This window comes from Triticum aestivum, chromosome 3B (assembly GCF_018294505.1).
Source record: "Triticum aestivum cultivar Chinese Spring chromosome 3B, IWGSC CS RefSeq v2.1, whole genome shotgun sequence".
Lineage (NCBI taxonomy): Eukaryota > Viridiplantae > Streptophyta > Magnoliopsida > Poales > Poaceae > Triticum > Triticum aestivum.
Window position 1 is genome coordinate 733401222 of NC_057801.1, and position 16323 is coordinate 733417544.

At 46.1% G+C, this 16323-nt stretch overlaps 2 protein-coding genes across 2 annotated transcripts; both read left to right on the forward strand.

Annotated features, from left to right (window-relative positions):
- The first annotated feature begins 496 nt into the window (after positions 1 to 496).
- LOC123072054 (50S ribosomal protein L27, chloroplastic) lies at positions 497 to 2579 on the forward strand. Its single transcript, XM_044495613.1, has 3 exons — positions 497 to 841; positions 2103 to 2204; positions 2286 to 2579. Exons 1-3 carry the CDS (start codon positions 563 to 565, stop codon positions 2460 to 2462), a joined length of 558 nt encoding a protein of 185 aa, XP_044351548.1. The 5' UTR covers positions 497 to 562; the 3' UTR covers positions 2463 to 2579.
- Positions 2580 to 6585: 4006 nt separating this feature from the next.
- LOC123066239 (uncharacterized) lies at positions 6586 to 7601 on the forward strand. Its single transcript, XM_044489360.1, has one exon. The coding sequence runs from the start codon at positions 6689 to 6691 to the stop codon at positions 7265 to 7267; it is 579 nt and encodes a 192-aa protein (XP_044345295.1). The 5' UTR covers positions 6586 to 6688; the 3' UTR covers positions 7268 to 7601.
- The last annotated feature ends 8722 nt before the right edge of the window (positions 7602 to 16323 follow it).

A 16323-nucleotide genomic window follows, 5' to 3' on the forward strand; every position in this document is an offset into this window, starting at 1 on the left:
GGCGGTTCCATTCCTCTCCTTGGAGACGGCGGTGGTGGTCTCTGGCGTCGACTGGAGCTGTGGCGGCGGCGGCGGCACCGCAAGAAATTGGAGCTCGGATTCGAGTGGTTTCGAGGGCTGCGGACTCGGGTCGAGGTGCGGTGGAGCGCCTCCATTCATGCAGGGATCGAGAGGCGGTGCGGGGCTACACGGCGAGGCGGTGCTCGGGCCGGACTCCGCCATGGAGGTGGACACCGGCTCGGGGTCGGGGATGACACGCCGGTCCGGGCGTCAGCAAGAGAGGGGGTATGGTTCAATGACGTGTGGGGTCAAGGGCTGGCGTCAGTGCTGACATACGCGCTCGGGGACGGGCTCGGTCTTGCTGGCCTGGGCCCGCTGGGTTGCTGCTGCACGTGCGCGCGCAGCGCTCGTCACACCAGGCTCAAACCTAGCGAGCAGCCCAGTACATTCAGCCCACTGACGGCCCACGACTCCACCCTTATCACCTCATCTTCTTTCCCCTGCGCAGAGTGTCTGCTGCCGTTGCTGGCTTGCTGCTGCTGCGTTTCTCCGTGCGACAGAAATGGCGTTCACGCTGGTGGGAGCCTTCAAGGGCCTGTCGCTCGCGTCCTCCTCCTCCTTCCTCCGCGGCGACCGCGCCGCGCTCCCCGGCGGCGCCGCCGGGGGCGTGGGCGTGGCGACGCTGCCGGCGCGCGGGCTGACCATCCAGATGGCGCACAAGAAGGGGGCCGGAAGCACCAAGAACGGCAGGGACTCCAAGGGCCAGCGCCTCGGGGTCAAGATTTACGGCGACCAGCTCGCCAAGCCCGGCGCCATCATCATCCGCCAGCGCGGCACCAAGGTCTCCCTCTCTGCCCCTGTCTGGCTGTACGCCCCGTCCATTCTCCCTCCCGCTTGCTCTCGGCTCCTGTCAGTGAGTAAGGCGCTTCTGACTGTTGCACAATGGTGAATTGCAGTGAAATGCTAGTGCACATAACTAAAAACTAAAAACTGTGCTGCACTACTTCGGAATATGAAACTGATTTTCAGTGCTAGGGGATTTGTGGAGATTGGATTGTGGCGAGACAAGGCTGTGTATACTACATGTCAGGGAATGACAGGGATTAGATTAGGCATGCTTGTCATCGGCGTTGCGGCGCTCAACTGTTCCTGCTGGCTCTGGCATTGTCCACATTTTCAGTTTTTTTCTGTCAGACAAAAGTACGAACCTACTTGTTCAGAGTATAATGTTTGGTCCCTGTTTTAGCTGTATACTACTGCAAGCATCATCCATTCATTTGAAAAGGAACTAGCACCTGTGATCTGTAGACACTAGTCTGCTAATCATTTTGCAGGTAGCAGCTTAGAAGCTGCTATATTCATGTTATCTTGGTTGAATGCTTACTTCATACTTGTGAATGGCATGACTATGCTGTGGTAATTGGCAATGATCATGTTGTGAGTGGCTTGACTATTCATTCGTTTAGATAAAACCATGGGGATGACCATGTTGTAAAGAGACTTTAATGGCTATTCCCTCTGCTCAAGCTGGGACACTTTTTTCCGATCGGGGGGAGTATGTCACTCTTTACATGGCCACATGTAGTACAAGCTTGCAAGTATGGTGGCCTCTAGTTACGCTCTTTCAGAAGCCGTGGGTACCGATATCCACCAAGTCTAAATTCTGAAAGGGCAGACAATAGTACTTTCGGAGCGCATAGTACTCCTGTAATAAATTGGCTTTATGCATCATCGATGCAGAGCCGGGGTGATAAAAGCTTCCACTTTCTAGAAAAAGGAATTACACTCTTCAGAAGCAATGGGCACTGATATCTACCAAGTCTAAATTCTGCAAGGGCAGAAAAGAAGGGAGTACTTTCTGTGTACATAGTAATTTTATCTGTTCCGTGTGATCATTCAGCGTGCAAATACAATTTCCATCCCAACTTTTGTGCTATTTACCTGAACCGTGAGTTTAACATGACTTTCGGTCTTTTGACACCATGCACTATTCATAAAGTAGGTTCGCATTGGTGTACGAAAAGTGCACATTGTATAAGCCGCAACCAAACGTGTCTCCATGTTTTGCGTTTTCTTATTTACATGTATGCTGAACATTTCAGGTTTATCCTGGAAATAATGTTGGAATGGGCAAGGATCACACCCTCTTTTCCTTGATTGATGGACTTGTCAAATTTGAGAAATATGGACCGGACAGGAAAAAGGTCAGAGTCACTAGTTACTGGATCTAGTTGGGTTTCAGCAGAATACCCGATATATGAATATGCTGTTATTTTCTTTTACAGGTAAGCGTCTACCCATATGAGAAACAGCCTGAGAACCCAAACAGTTACAGAGCAAGGAAGAGAGAGAACTTCCGCTTGCAGCGCGAACGCTTGAAGGCCAGAGCAGAGGGAACTTATGAACCAGAATTGGTGTTGGCAGCTGCAGATGCAAGTGTTGAGGTCAATGCAGACTGCTGATAGGTTTACTGCAATGTATTTCTCTTTTTACAAAATCCATGCTTGACAAATCTTTCTCAAATGTAAATCATCAACTGCAAGATGAATGCAAGTTCAGCACTCCAGCTTCATTTTAAATTTTAGCTGTGTCCTGTCTATATTGTGTTTTCGGGATATTACACTTCCGGGAACAGGTAGGCCAACTTCCCACAAACTCCACGTAATATTGTGATGGTGCCAATGAATCCAAACAATCATTACTGGGATGTGTTATCTGGTTCAGGTCGTATTAGGAGCGACTTTCCAGAGGCTCCCTTTGCAGAAAAGTTTCTTTTGGTGTGTAGGGATCTAAACGGTTTTAGTCTAGTTGGTGCATGCAAGACAGCCAGATTCCCTGCATTTATGTCTATTATGGCTACCTTGAGAAACATAAATTTCTGATAAAGTAAATTGATTTGTCAATATTTAGAGATGGTAACATTACATTTGGTGAAAACAAAAAGGCAAAAATAGTAGTAGCAGGCACTAGTTCTGCTAAGTATTAGAGAGAAAACAAGGAAGTTTAGGTTTTGTTTTATGGAACCTTATGGATTAGGTGCTGATTATCTATCCAACAAAGAAATATAGTAAGGGTGCATTTCTTTAGTATTTTGGCCTCCCTTTTGTGTCTCATAGGGCAGCAAATACGCCACACACCTAATTATTAGAGATAAAACAAGGAAGTTTAGGTTTTGTTTTATGGAACCTTATGGATTAGGTGCTGATTATCTGCCCAACAAGAAATATAGAAAGGGGCATTTCTATAGTATTTTGGCCCCTCTTTTGTGTCTCATGGTTTAGTCTATCAGCCATGCTCAAGCAAAGCATGGAGGGGCATGATAGAGCTCAGGTGGGCTTTTTGTCAAATAAAATTGGCCTACCAAAGGGTAGATGGGACCCTTTTGTTGCCTTCTCGACTCTAAGGCCACAAGTCTTTCAAAGAAACAACACAAAGAAAAGGAAAGGGCAATGGAATCAAGAAGCATGATCCTTGTTTACTCTCTCTTCTCTGTGCCATCCTATAACCCAGGAGCTAGCAGCAATGGTGAACGATGGTGCCAAGACAAGCATTATTGAGAGCCCACCATGTTATTCGACAAGCTTTGTGCAAGTTGGATGATGGAGAGGGACACAAAGTATGTCAATTACTGGATCTTTTTGCTCTTTCAGTGTCCCCATATGCTCCTTGCGTGTGGAATCTTGAAAAGGAATCAGTATTGGCATTGCATGGTACCAATAAGTCTAAAATCATGTGTCGTGGTCTCTTTTGACACCCAAAGATTACCATGCTGACAGGGCCTATTAACACAGCATTGGTAGCCATCTAACACAGTTTAAGTCAGTCTGTTTTCCCAGTTACGTATGCCGACGATGATGATGCAACTTGCAGGATAAAATACTGCTTCATTACCCCTCACCCTTGGTAACAAAGTTCATTAAAGTAATGCAACATTATGATCTGTCACCATACATTGGGTCAATAACCTTAGGAGACCAATAATTAGATGTGTTAAGCATGTGCAGTGTCTGAAATGGCTGTACTGCAGATTCACCAAGCACTTGGTGCCATCTCTTTATTCTCTTGTCACATTTCTAGGACCTTTCAAATGTTCCTTTCATGATGGTTGATTTCTAAAATGCATATCCATCAGTGATTTTGCGTGATCTACTTTGTTGAGTGGAATATTACTGAGATCTAATGTATTATCCATATATATTTTCCTCATAAATATCAGAATTGACCTGGCAAGCTTGAGTTTTTCTACTATGATCTGTAAACCAAATTCACGAAAATGGTCGTTTGTTCACGGTGTAGAAGACAGTGTTAACCTGTTAGATGCAGCTTTATTAAATTAATTTCAGTCATTTCTTGCTGACAATAATACGTAGTGTGCATAAAAACTAACACCCATACATATTTTTTGCAAGAATCCCATTTGCATAATTCCATTTGTTTGCTGTATAGAGCTGCTTAACACTGGATTTTAGTGCAAAACTACAAATAAGGAATGAGATGAAAAATTCCTTCATGTGCCCCTTTCTATTTTGTTGTAACTACATAAGTCCCCCTAGATAATGTATATAACAAAGTGTAGATACGGGCTTGCAGCCTTGCACCAATAGCTAAAGCACTTGAAGAATCGTCTGTTAGGTGCAGATCCTGCGTACCAAGCTCGTGAGATCTCAAGGATCTTCTAATTGGGGAATGGAACTTCTCTGCATTGTTGAAAGAGCCTTGTTCATCTAAAGAGAGCGGGCAAAGCTAATAATCAAGAAAGCACTTCCAACCTTCACCCCATGAATGGACTTTAAGAGAGAACTTTGTGTTCCAGGGTAGGAGAGCACCAATGGAATCATCCAGCCATCACCCATGCAGCCATGCTTACCTCAAGTTCTTCCTTTTCACACAGACTCCACACTGCATACCACATAATAGTAAAGCTAAGATGGATCCACCAACTGCTAATAATAATCTTTTGTCAAGCATTGTGCTCCTTTTATCTGCTCAATTATGAGCCTAAAGCGCATTTTGCTGGTGTGGAGGCCATAATTCCAGAGCCATTCCTGTCTTGCAATGCATGCCATATTGCCATGGCAGGCAAATTGCAGGGACAAAGAAACACCTTTGTGGTGCCTACTTGGTGGCTTGCCCAATGCCCAAGAGTCAAGACTGATCAGTTACACACTGGCACACTTGCACTCAATTAACAGGCACTTCACCAGTCTTGTTAAAGAGAGAAGCTGGATAATGGGCACTACTGCTCTGCACTAGTGTTTGTTGGACTGGGCTGAAGTGAGCCTAACCCCATCTTTCCTTAGCCATCAAGTCTTCGGTTATTTGACGCAAGCGGTACTTGCAACTTGCAGACGGTTTTGGTATAAGACGACAAGTTTGTGTTGGATGTTCCGTGTTCTAACGATGCAACGGTCATAGATAGAAGACATCCTTTCTATGAAATTAGGAGAGTATACGGTTCTTAATCCTCACCTCCTCAGTTTACCTTTGATTTGATGATATAGAAACACAAGATCTCAGGATCTAACTTGAACCCCCGTGTTGCATTAGTTTACTAGAGGAAAACATGGAACATGGTTACTGAAAGGCTACTATGTGGTTCAGATGGTCCTGGTGCAAACATATTCTGGTAGAAACTTTTTAGCGTGGTAGACTGTTGTGTATTAATCTTGGCTTCTTGCTTAACCGGTCTTTTGCTTCTTTAGGCCACCAGTTAATTGAAAGCCATTGCCCTTTTATCACATGATGATCCCTTTCGGGCAGAGTTTATTACGCAACTTGGTACTATTTCTGCGACTCGGTACGATCGTCTGCTTTCATAGCAAATTCACTAAAGTTTCTAATTACCAACTTGCTGGGTTTGAGTTCCAGACTGGAAGTACAGTTGAGCACTTGGTCATGGCAACTTGACCTCCTGACACAAGGACCTCTTCTAGAGAATCCAAACCAACAACTTCATGTGCACTTGCACCAACTGTACCACCAGGCAGGGTCTAGTTTCTAGAATGCATACCACATGAGCAGAAAGTTTCAGCAACTCTTGCCACTATTTGTTCTGAAGGTGAATCATCCATCCTCTACCATGAGTCCATAACTGCCAGAGAGGTCATACTTGCCAACTATTGGTCCATGACATAGCTGTGGCCTGTGAAGCTTATCCATGTCCATTTAATTGATTAATTCTACATGTTTTGTCACAGCTTGTTACTGTAGATCATCTGCAGTGAGCTAGAGCCAGAATCCATGGAGTTTTGGAGGCATCCAAGTTGTATAAATCCAGGTCACCAAAAGTCCAAGGATCAGGATCATGAGAGAGCAAAGGGGGCCCAAAGCAGAGCAAGGGAGGGAAAGGAAAAGAGAGGGAAGAGAAGGCAGACAGCCACCATATATCTTTTCTGACAAGGAAATGCCCCCACCCACAACACACCAATTTCATTCATTTGTTTATGAAATCCCAAAGTGCAAAAGCATCATGCATCTCTACCACCAGTAGGATAGAGATCTGTGTCCCTGCATGGTTGGTTGGCCCCTCTCCTCTGCCTTTCCATGGCCAGCCTCCCTCTCAAGCACATATAAAACCCTCCACCACCCCGCCTCCCCCCTCATTGCGGCCATAGCTTCTTGAGCCTCATCAGGTCTCTTGTGTGCTGCCCATTGTAAGAGCTTGACTACTCAACTGCAGTCCAAAGAAATGGACCCCATTAGCATAGAGAAGATCAGGGCCATGAGGAAGTACAGGAGGAACAGGAAGCAGCAGCAGCTGCTGCTCCCTGCCCTCGCACCTTACCTGGTGGCCACCTGTGGCGTCCTCTGCCTGCTGCTCACCAGCCCTGCCTGGTTCCCCGGGGTGTGCTCGCTCCTCGTCTCCTTCCTCCTCACCACCCTCCCTGACCTGGCCACGGCCTTCCTGCTCAGCCCCAAGTGCCTCTTCGTCGTCGGCAACCTCATCGTCGCCTTCCTCATCGCCCAGTCTAGGCTAGCTCCGAAGAGCCAGCCCGCTTCCGTTGTGGATGTCGATGACGTCCACGAGGAGCATGTGAAGAGGAACGTCGCTCCGACTATCGCAAAGGCTGCGACGAGGACCACGGTGATGTTCTCTGATCACAGTGCTTCGGTTGAAGCAGTTTGGGAGGGGGAGAAGGAGAAGGAGGAGGAGGAGGAGGAGGAGCAGGGAGAGGAGGAGCTGGAGAAGAGGGTGGACGACTTCATCGCTAGGGTGAAGAGGCAGAGGAAGCTCGAAGGCAAGAGCTTCTTCGACACCGATCGATAGGTGAAAATGCGGGCATGATCTGATTGCCCTTGGAGCTGGAAGATGCAACATGCAAGAGAAGATTACGTCCGAATTAAGGATATGTAATGCTTTGTGCTATCATGCTTGCTTAATTATGTCTTGTTATTAATTAGGGTCAGAGGTAAGAGGAAGAAGAAGAGGAGGAAGAAGAAGAACCGGTTCCAGTGTCTTCTCTTCTCACGTTGTAGCTGGTTAATTCTGGGTTGTAAGAATGCCCCGGGGATTAGGCGGAGAGGAGGAGAGACAAGGAATGTGTGTGTGATCTTTGAAAAAGTTGAGAGAAAAAGAAGTGATGCTTGCTGTCTTTCAGTTATCTTGCTTTGTGTCTAGCTGGTGGCATGATGCCATGATTATTCTAGTGCTTAGAGAATCTGATGGTCACAAAGCTGCCGGGATGACACGGTACGTACGCAAAAGCTCAGTGGCATGTATGAAGTGATCAAGTGTAAACTAGAGGTTGACACATGCATGCATGTACTTTCAGATCAGCTGCTGAATCGTCCGGTGACCGTTGAGAACACTGTACCCTTTCCGAGTAAATAATCTGGAAAAAAATAGTGATGGAAATAATAGTTCTATCTCCTAGAATTAATCCTACCATAAAAAATTATATGCAAATTGAAGCACACGACACGAGAACAGGCAGTAGCCCAATGGTTGGCATCGCAGTGTTATGGCCAACAACCAGAGCTAGACTCCTGTGTGGAGTCAGTATCTGGAATTCTCGCTAAGGATGCATAAACAAATATTGATCACACCGATGTTTTTCTTAGAGAAAAGGATTTTTTTAAGGACAGTGATTACTGTCAACCGTGTGGATTGCAAAAAGTACCACACCACCCCTTCCCTTCACACGATATATTTTTCTGGCTCCTCCCGATATATTTTTCCTCTGCACACGAGGTTGCGGGGTCTCCCCGTTTTTCTCGGCTGCTGCACACACACGGTCTCCCCGATTTTCTCGACTGCTGCACATGCACAATCAGCAGTTTAAAAATAGGCAAAAAAATATGGCCTATAAACAAGGGGATTGAACCCACACCCTCCCATACTAAATGTTACCACATCAATCAACAAATATTGATCACACCGATGTTTTTTTTAGAGAAAAGGATTTTTTTAAAGACAGTGATTACTGTCAACCGTGTGGATTGCAAAAAGTACCACACCACCCCTTCCCTTCACACGATATATTTTTCTGGCTTCTCCCGATATATTTTTCCTCTGCACACGAGGTTGCGGGGTCTCCCCGATTTTCTCGGCTGCTGCACACACACGGTCTCCCTGATTTTCTCGGCTGCTGCACATGCACAATCAGCAGTTTAAAAATAGGCAAAAAAATATGGCCTATAAACAAGGGGATTGAACCCACACCCTCTCATACTAAACGTTAGCACATCAATCAACAAATATTGATCACACCAATGTTTTTTTAGAGAAAAGGATTTTTTTAAAGACAGTGATTACTGTCAACCGTGTGGATTGCAAAAAGTACCACACCACCCCTTCCCTTCACACGATATATTTTTCTGGCTTCTCCCGATATATTTTTCCTCTGCACACGAGGTTGCGGGGTCTCCCCGATTTTCTCGGCTGCTGCACACACACGGTCTTCCCGATTTTCTCAGCTGCTGCACATGCACAATCAGCAGTTTAAAAATAGGCAAAAAGTACCACACCACCCCCTCCCTTCACACGATATATTTTTCTGGCTTCTCCCGATATATTTTTCCTCTGCACACGAGGTTGCGGGGTCTCCCCGATTTTCTCGGCTGCTGCACACACACGGTCTCCCTGATTTTCTCGGCTGCTGCACATGCACAATCAGCAGTTTAAAAATAGGCAAAAAAATATGGCCTATAAACAAGGGGATTGAACCCACACCCTCCCATACTAAACGTTACCACATCAATCAACAAATATTGATCACACCGATGTTTTTTTAGAGAAAAGGATTTTTTTTAAAGACAGTGATTACTGTCAACCGTGTGGATTGCAAAAAGTACCACACCACCCCTTCCCTTCACACGATATATTTTTCTGGCTTCTCCCGATATATTTTTCCTCTGCACACGAGGTTGCGGGATCTCCCCGATTTTCTCGGCTGCTGCACACACACGGTCTTCCCGATTTTCTCGGCTGCTGCACATGCACAATCAGCAGTTTAAAAATAGGAAAAAAAATATGGCCTATAAACAAGGGGATTGAACCCACACCCTCCCATACTAAACGTTACCACATCAACCAACTAGTCTAGCTCCCTTTCTCGATTTCACAAAACTTACATACTAATTGAATCTTCTTGAGACGACATTGCACAAAAAAAAACATTAATTGAAAAATCCAAAACAGCAGCCTTACTTGTCCAGTTTTTAGGACTGTGCGCCCCAGTTCCATCATTTTTCTTTTCACACGGTTCACATCCCATTCCCTCCTTTCAGATGCAAATTACCACATTGTTTCCGCGTAAGTTATCAACTATGTGGGTTGTATATTAACATGCTATTTACATAGAAATTACTAAGGGTTATTTTTTAACAACTTTTTTCTACCTTGGTCAAATTTAAGGCAGTATCGTACATAAGTTATCAGGTATGTGTTCGTATATTACTGTGCTATTTTCACACAAGTTACCAAGGGTATGTTTTTTAATATTTTTCCTTTTGGTCAAAGTTACCATGGTGTTTGTAAGTAAATTATCGGGTATGCGATTCATTTATTCCCGTGTTATTTTCACATAAATTACCGGGGGTATATTTTGTTTTTCAATAACCTTTTCCCCCCTTGGTCGAAGTTACCACTGTGTTTATACGTACATTATGGGGTATGCGGTTCAAACATTACAGTGTTATTTTCACATAAGTTTTTAGGGGTATGTTTTTCAAGAACTTTTCCAAATTTACCGCGGTATTTGTACCTAAGTTATCAGGATGTGGTTCGTATATTACCGTGCTATTTTTCTACAAACTACCTAGAATATATTTTCAACAACTTCTTTCCCACAAAGTTATCGTGGTGTTTGTATGTATGTTAACGGGTATGCGGTTCATAAGTATGTTTTTCAACTTGTTCCTCTCCTTGGACAGAGTTACTGCGGTGCGTATATTGCCATGTTGTTTTTCTATAAGTTATCCAGGGTATGTTTTCGACAACTTTTTTCAACAAAAAAATTTACTCTTGTATGTTTCAACAAAAAACTTCCTCGGGTCAAAAATTACCGCAGTGTTCTAAATTTAAGTTATCATGCCTATGGTGTGTATATTACCATGCTATTTACACGTAAGTTATATGGGTATGTTTTTCAACAACATTGCTCCACCACTTGTCAAAGTTACCGTGTTATTTAAGATCATGCCTGCATTACGTAAATTATCATGTTCTTTATACTGAAGTTACGGGAGGCAAAAAAAGGTTTCCCAATCTTTTCTCCATGCACTAGACACTGAAGTTTCATGTCTATGGTGTGCTAAACTACCATGCTATTTAGGCAGGAGATATCGGAGTTATCGGTGTATTTTTTCCCCGAGTTGAAGTTAATAGGGCACGGGGTATGTAACTTACCAACCATGCGGTGCGTAAATTACCATGCTATTTTCGCGGGAATTACCAAGGTGTGTTCCAGCAAATTTTATCTCCCGGTCAAAAGTTACTAGGCCCAGGTAACTTAGCAGCCCCTCTGGCCATCGTGTAAGAAAACTTATTGCAATATAATAGTTACAATAACTAGGGTGGAATGAGTTATCTATGGATCGATTCCATAAGTTTTGGGTCTTCTAAGATGTTGTTTTTTGATTCACCAGTTCCACAAATGTACAACTAGCTACATGGATTGATGAATCTTAGCACAAGCATGATGTAGCTGACCTGGTTTCTGCGATTAGAATTTCCCATTAACCAGGCTAGGTCCTGGTTCGATGCACCATGTCAGCATCATGAAGGACATGCCGGACGTGACCACACCCTAAATTCAGATAAAATCAATCAAAGACGATCAGTGACAAGCCATGTTTTGCATACTGTAGCAAGCAATTCAGAAGCATGATAGTTGATTGGTTTCTTACGGAGTAGAGGAAAGTGAGGATCTGGAACTTGCTGGAGATGGTCCAGCTAGCTAGGTTGTACTGCACGCCGAGGCTGAAGACGGTAACCTGGAGGAAGCTGGAGGACACACTTATGTAGAATTGAGCACCATGGCGCCGTCGAGCAAGACGACCGTGCTGGCGAGCTTGGTGGCGCCGATGGCTGCCCTGAGATTGAGAGACACGGAGCAGGTGACTACGACGAGCATGAAGGAATGTTGGGGGATGGCCGTCCGGTGGCTTGAGAAGCCCCTGTTCATGCGGCTCCCCGCCATTTGATAACATAAAGAGAAATGTGGTTTATCAGGTCGAAACAATACAAGTTATCAGTCGAAACAATACAAGTTATTATGCCAACACATCATAAATTATCATGCTAAAATGAAGTTACCATGCAAAAAAATAGAATGAGTTAAACATGCTGACAAAGTGTGAGTCAAACATGGTGACACTTTAGTTATCAAGCTTGCATATTAAGTTATCAGGCTCAAATTGCATAATTTATCAGGTTGAAAGTAAAAAAAAATTGTTGAAAGCAGATCGAATTAAAAATGTTGTCACGGTATAATTTGTCAGGCTAAAACAATATGAATTATCAATTAGAAATTGTTCAAGTTACCATGTTGAAAAATATAATGAGTTAAATAGGCTAACAAAGTGGTTTTTATCATATTGACACACTAAAATTTATTCAGGACGACATACTATAAATTATCAGGTTCAAGTTGCATAAGTCATCAAGTTGAAGTAGAACATGAGTGTTGAAACCTATTAGAGTTAAACATTTTGATACATCACAAGTTATCAGGCTGACATATTATCACTTATCAGGCTCAAGTTGCATAAGCTATCTTGATAAAGTAAAAGAAGTAAGTATTCAAAGCGGTTCGAGTTAGAATGCTGGTACGATATAATTTATCAAACTAAATCAATATGAATTATCAGGTAGAAACAATTGAAGTTATTATGCTGAAAAATAAAGTGAGTTAAGCAGGTTAGCAAAGTGAGTGTTATCATGCTAACACGCTATAAGTGACCAAGATGACATAGTGTAAGTAATAAGGCCCCAGATGCATAAGGTTCATACTTTAGCCTTCCTCTAAACAAAATACTCCTCATGCCAACTGATCTAAAGGCCAATAACATAAGGAAACGTAAGTACCTGAATGGTCAGCCCAAGATCGATGGCGCCATCTTTGTGCCGCTCTCGGAAGGTCTCGGGGCCCTTTCATGATATGTAGCTGAACCAGTGCACGTCGACGTCGATCTCAAAGTATTTCGATCCCTACATCATAATAAGTACGTAGACATATGCACATGTTTCAATCTGGGGCGCACCAGGAATATCTGAATTTGAGCATGGTGATGGAGACATGAGGAAGCATGAATGGTTAGTATAGCTTGTAGAATTGTGCTGAGGTCTAGACAACACCGGCTTCTGGTTGTAGGTCTACACAAGCCTCCCCTCGGCTACACTAAGCTGCAGGTCTTGGGGTTCACAATGTCGGACAGAATTTTCAGCCTCTCCGTGTAGGGCACGTTGCTTTCCACCCAGAATCCCTTGACCTTCTCCATTTCCTCATTCATAACACTATGCATAACCAATTACTCATCAGAAACTTGTCCGAGGTGCCGAAAATGTTTAGTTGATGAAATGCAATCAATTTGGCTCACCTTGATGTTGTCCCTGAGCTGAGGAGAAATCGCCTTATCAAAGCTATTGGCTATCTTAAAATACGGGACCAGGATTATGCCTTCATCGTCATTCTGGCCGAACATGGTAGTAGGATAGGCACGCAATTGTAGTCTGTACGTATCAGCTAACTTGGTAAGTTTCATATCTAAGAAATCAATACTGCTTGCTTAAGTAGTTGAAGAAACACAAGTGAATTACTGAATGTTCACAATGTTGGCAACTGCCACAAGTAAACAGAATCCATATAGAACTAGATGAGCAGTCTGGAGAGACGTTAGATGAACCAGAGTTTTCAGATGGCCGAGGGTACTGACTGAACATCCACTGAATTGGTTTGGCAGAGCCTTGCCGGCACGGTGACCGCCACCAGCGTCCATTCTATTCATGGGCCAGTCCACGACGGACACCGGACAGTGTCCTCGACGGCTGAATAGTCGCCGGAGGTAGGGGGCGACACAAATTGGCCTGGTCTGGGGAGGTGGAGGGGGAGTGTTGGTGGCTCCATGGGCCAGTCCATGGCGGACACCGGACAGCGTCCTCATCCTCTGGCTAGTCATTGGCGTGTGGTTGGCTCGCGGTGGCGCATATTGACCTAGTCTCGGGAGGTGGAGGGGGAGTGTTGGCGACGCAGGGAGGCGGAGGTGGCGCAGGGGTAGGAGCCTCCGTCGTCGGTGGCGCACTGGTGGGGGAGCGACCATGGTGACGCGCGAGCTCGCCGACGGCTCTAATGGGGATCGAAGCGAGGTTAGGGGAGAGAGGGTGGCACTATTGGTTTTCTCCTCACGGTGGGGTCCGATCTGTTCGAGTGTTTTTTTCTGCGTACCGGTTCGATCGTGTGATCGTGATCCGACGTCTCCCAGCTCGTGTGGCAGTTTTGCAAAAAAGATTTCGGTTGCCACATACATATTTCTTTTTTAAACCCTCCTCGCTCCTGATTCCTCCTCCGCCCCTGCTCCTACTCTCTCAACGAGAATTGCAAGAGAAAAGCATTGGGCTTGCGCCAGAGCCGACCACCCGTCTCATGCCATCGTTACCGCAAGGGCCCTTCCTCAGTAGTTGCGACTTCAGGAAAACAAAGCAAGGCTCAGCGACCCCTCGAACATGTTGGAATAGACCGACTACCAAGACCAATCAGCAAGCCAGCTCGGCCCGAAGCCGCCATCGTTTCCACACAAGAAGTCGCGCAAATCAAACACATCGCCAGACGGGCACCTGCCCCGACCGCAATGGTGCGAGCGTCCAACCCATGGAGCGCGCAAACAGGATCCAAAGTTCTTCCAGGCGACGCCCCAAAGAGGGAATTAGCGACGATGCCGACATTGTCGCCCGACCCAGCCAGGCCTTAGGCTTTCGCCCGAAGAACTAGATCCAAGGGTCTGCAAAATGTGTGGACTCCACGACGGCGCTGAGGGAGTCCTGGATTCAGGGGTCCTCAGATGTCCAGCCTAGGAGTATGGGGCGGGCTACATGGGCCATACAGGATCAATCTGAAGATCAATTATCGTGTCTGGACAGGACTTCTCAACACGTGGACGGCAAGAATAGAGTCTGGAGGTTTCCTTCCCTGATAAACCGACCTTGTACAAACCCTAGACCCCCTCCGGTGTGTATATAAACTGGAGGGGTTAGACTATAGAGGGCAACTTTCATCATCATCGGAATCTTCATAGGCTAGACATCTAGGGTTAGCCATTACGATCTCGAGGTAGATCAACTCTTGTAATCTTCATACTCATCGAATATAATCAAGCAGGAGTAGGGTTTTACCTCCATTAAGAGGGCCTGAACCTGGGTAAACATTATGTCCCCTGACTCCCTATCACCATCGATCTCTTGATGCACAGCTTGGGCCCCCTACCCGAGATCTGCCAGTTTTGACACCGACATTGGTGCTTTCATTGAGAGCTTTGTTATGCTGTCTGCAAAAAGCGATCCATGGCTCGCCTAGTCATCAACGACAATATCATTTCCAGGGGGTGCCTGGCTTCGGGGCAGACCCTCCGGTTCAGCGGTTTTACCATAAGGGTCCGCGCGGCCATCGAGCCCACAACTCCTCTCATGGCTGCCGGACACCATCCTTGCATTGGCCCCAAGTACTCTGAAAAATTGGATCCAGAAGATGTTTTGTCTTTAAACGAACTGCTAGACCGCATCGCCGCCCTGGGGGTCTCAACGGACTATGATCGGATCGGGCTCAAGCCCGGCTAGAGGGAAATTAATCACCCACCGATCACCCACTTCGTGGTGATCGTTGAGGAACCGGCCATTGGCGCCTCCCCCTCCCCCCCCCCACATATTGAGGACCAAGTATGTTCGGGTCCCCGAATCCCCTGAGCCGGATACTTCCCCTTCGGAAGGGACTTTACTACCGCCGGACTCCGGTTCAGATGTAGGATTGCAAGAGCCTTCGCGCTTAACCGGACCCGAACCGGTTACTTCGGAAGCCATACCGGCTCCAAACACAGATGTGGGACAAGATCTAAAATTTAATCCACCCACCCACCACAATCTATACTCTCCAAGCAACTCAGCTCCTCCAGATATATACGACCTGATGTATGTGCGGCAGCAGCCCCAGGAAACGGTCCACCACTTTTGGGCCAGATTCCTGCTTGTTAAAAACAAGATCAAGGACTGTTCGGACGACGACGTAGTTTCGGTCTTCCACCATAACTGTACAAACGAAGGGATATTGAATGCCCTCGACCGTCACCACATACTAAGCTTCACGGAATTATCGCATGTAGTACAAAAGTACAGTGCGATGGAAAGCATATGGAGGGCCCAGAAAACTCAGCTGGAGCCCGCCACCTTGACGCAGTGTGCGGCCCGGGCTAAAAGAATATACCCCGGCGGGTCACCCGACCATCGGGCTATGGGCAGGAAGAACAAGCCCTTCATGGGACATAGGTCCGTTCTTGATGAACTATTGGACAAACCCTGCCCGATCCACACTATGGACCGGCCAGTTTGGCACACCATGCCCTGCCGCCTCCCATTCCCTACTCATCCTCGGAGGAGTCCTCGACCTCGGCGGTGCCGGACGTTGGACGGCGGCAAGTAGGACGCGTGGCTGACGGTGCTCCCGTCATTGGCCGCCAGCGTGGCCACCGCTTGTGCGGTCGCGTCCGCGTCCGGATACGCCGCTATTGTGTCGCGAGAGGCGACTTGAGTGAGGGCGGCGACCTCGAGCTTCATCCCCGAAGACAAGCTCTCCCGCAGAGCGTTCGCACTCGCGGTCATGGCGGATGTGGTGCCAG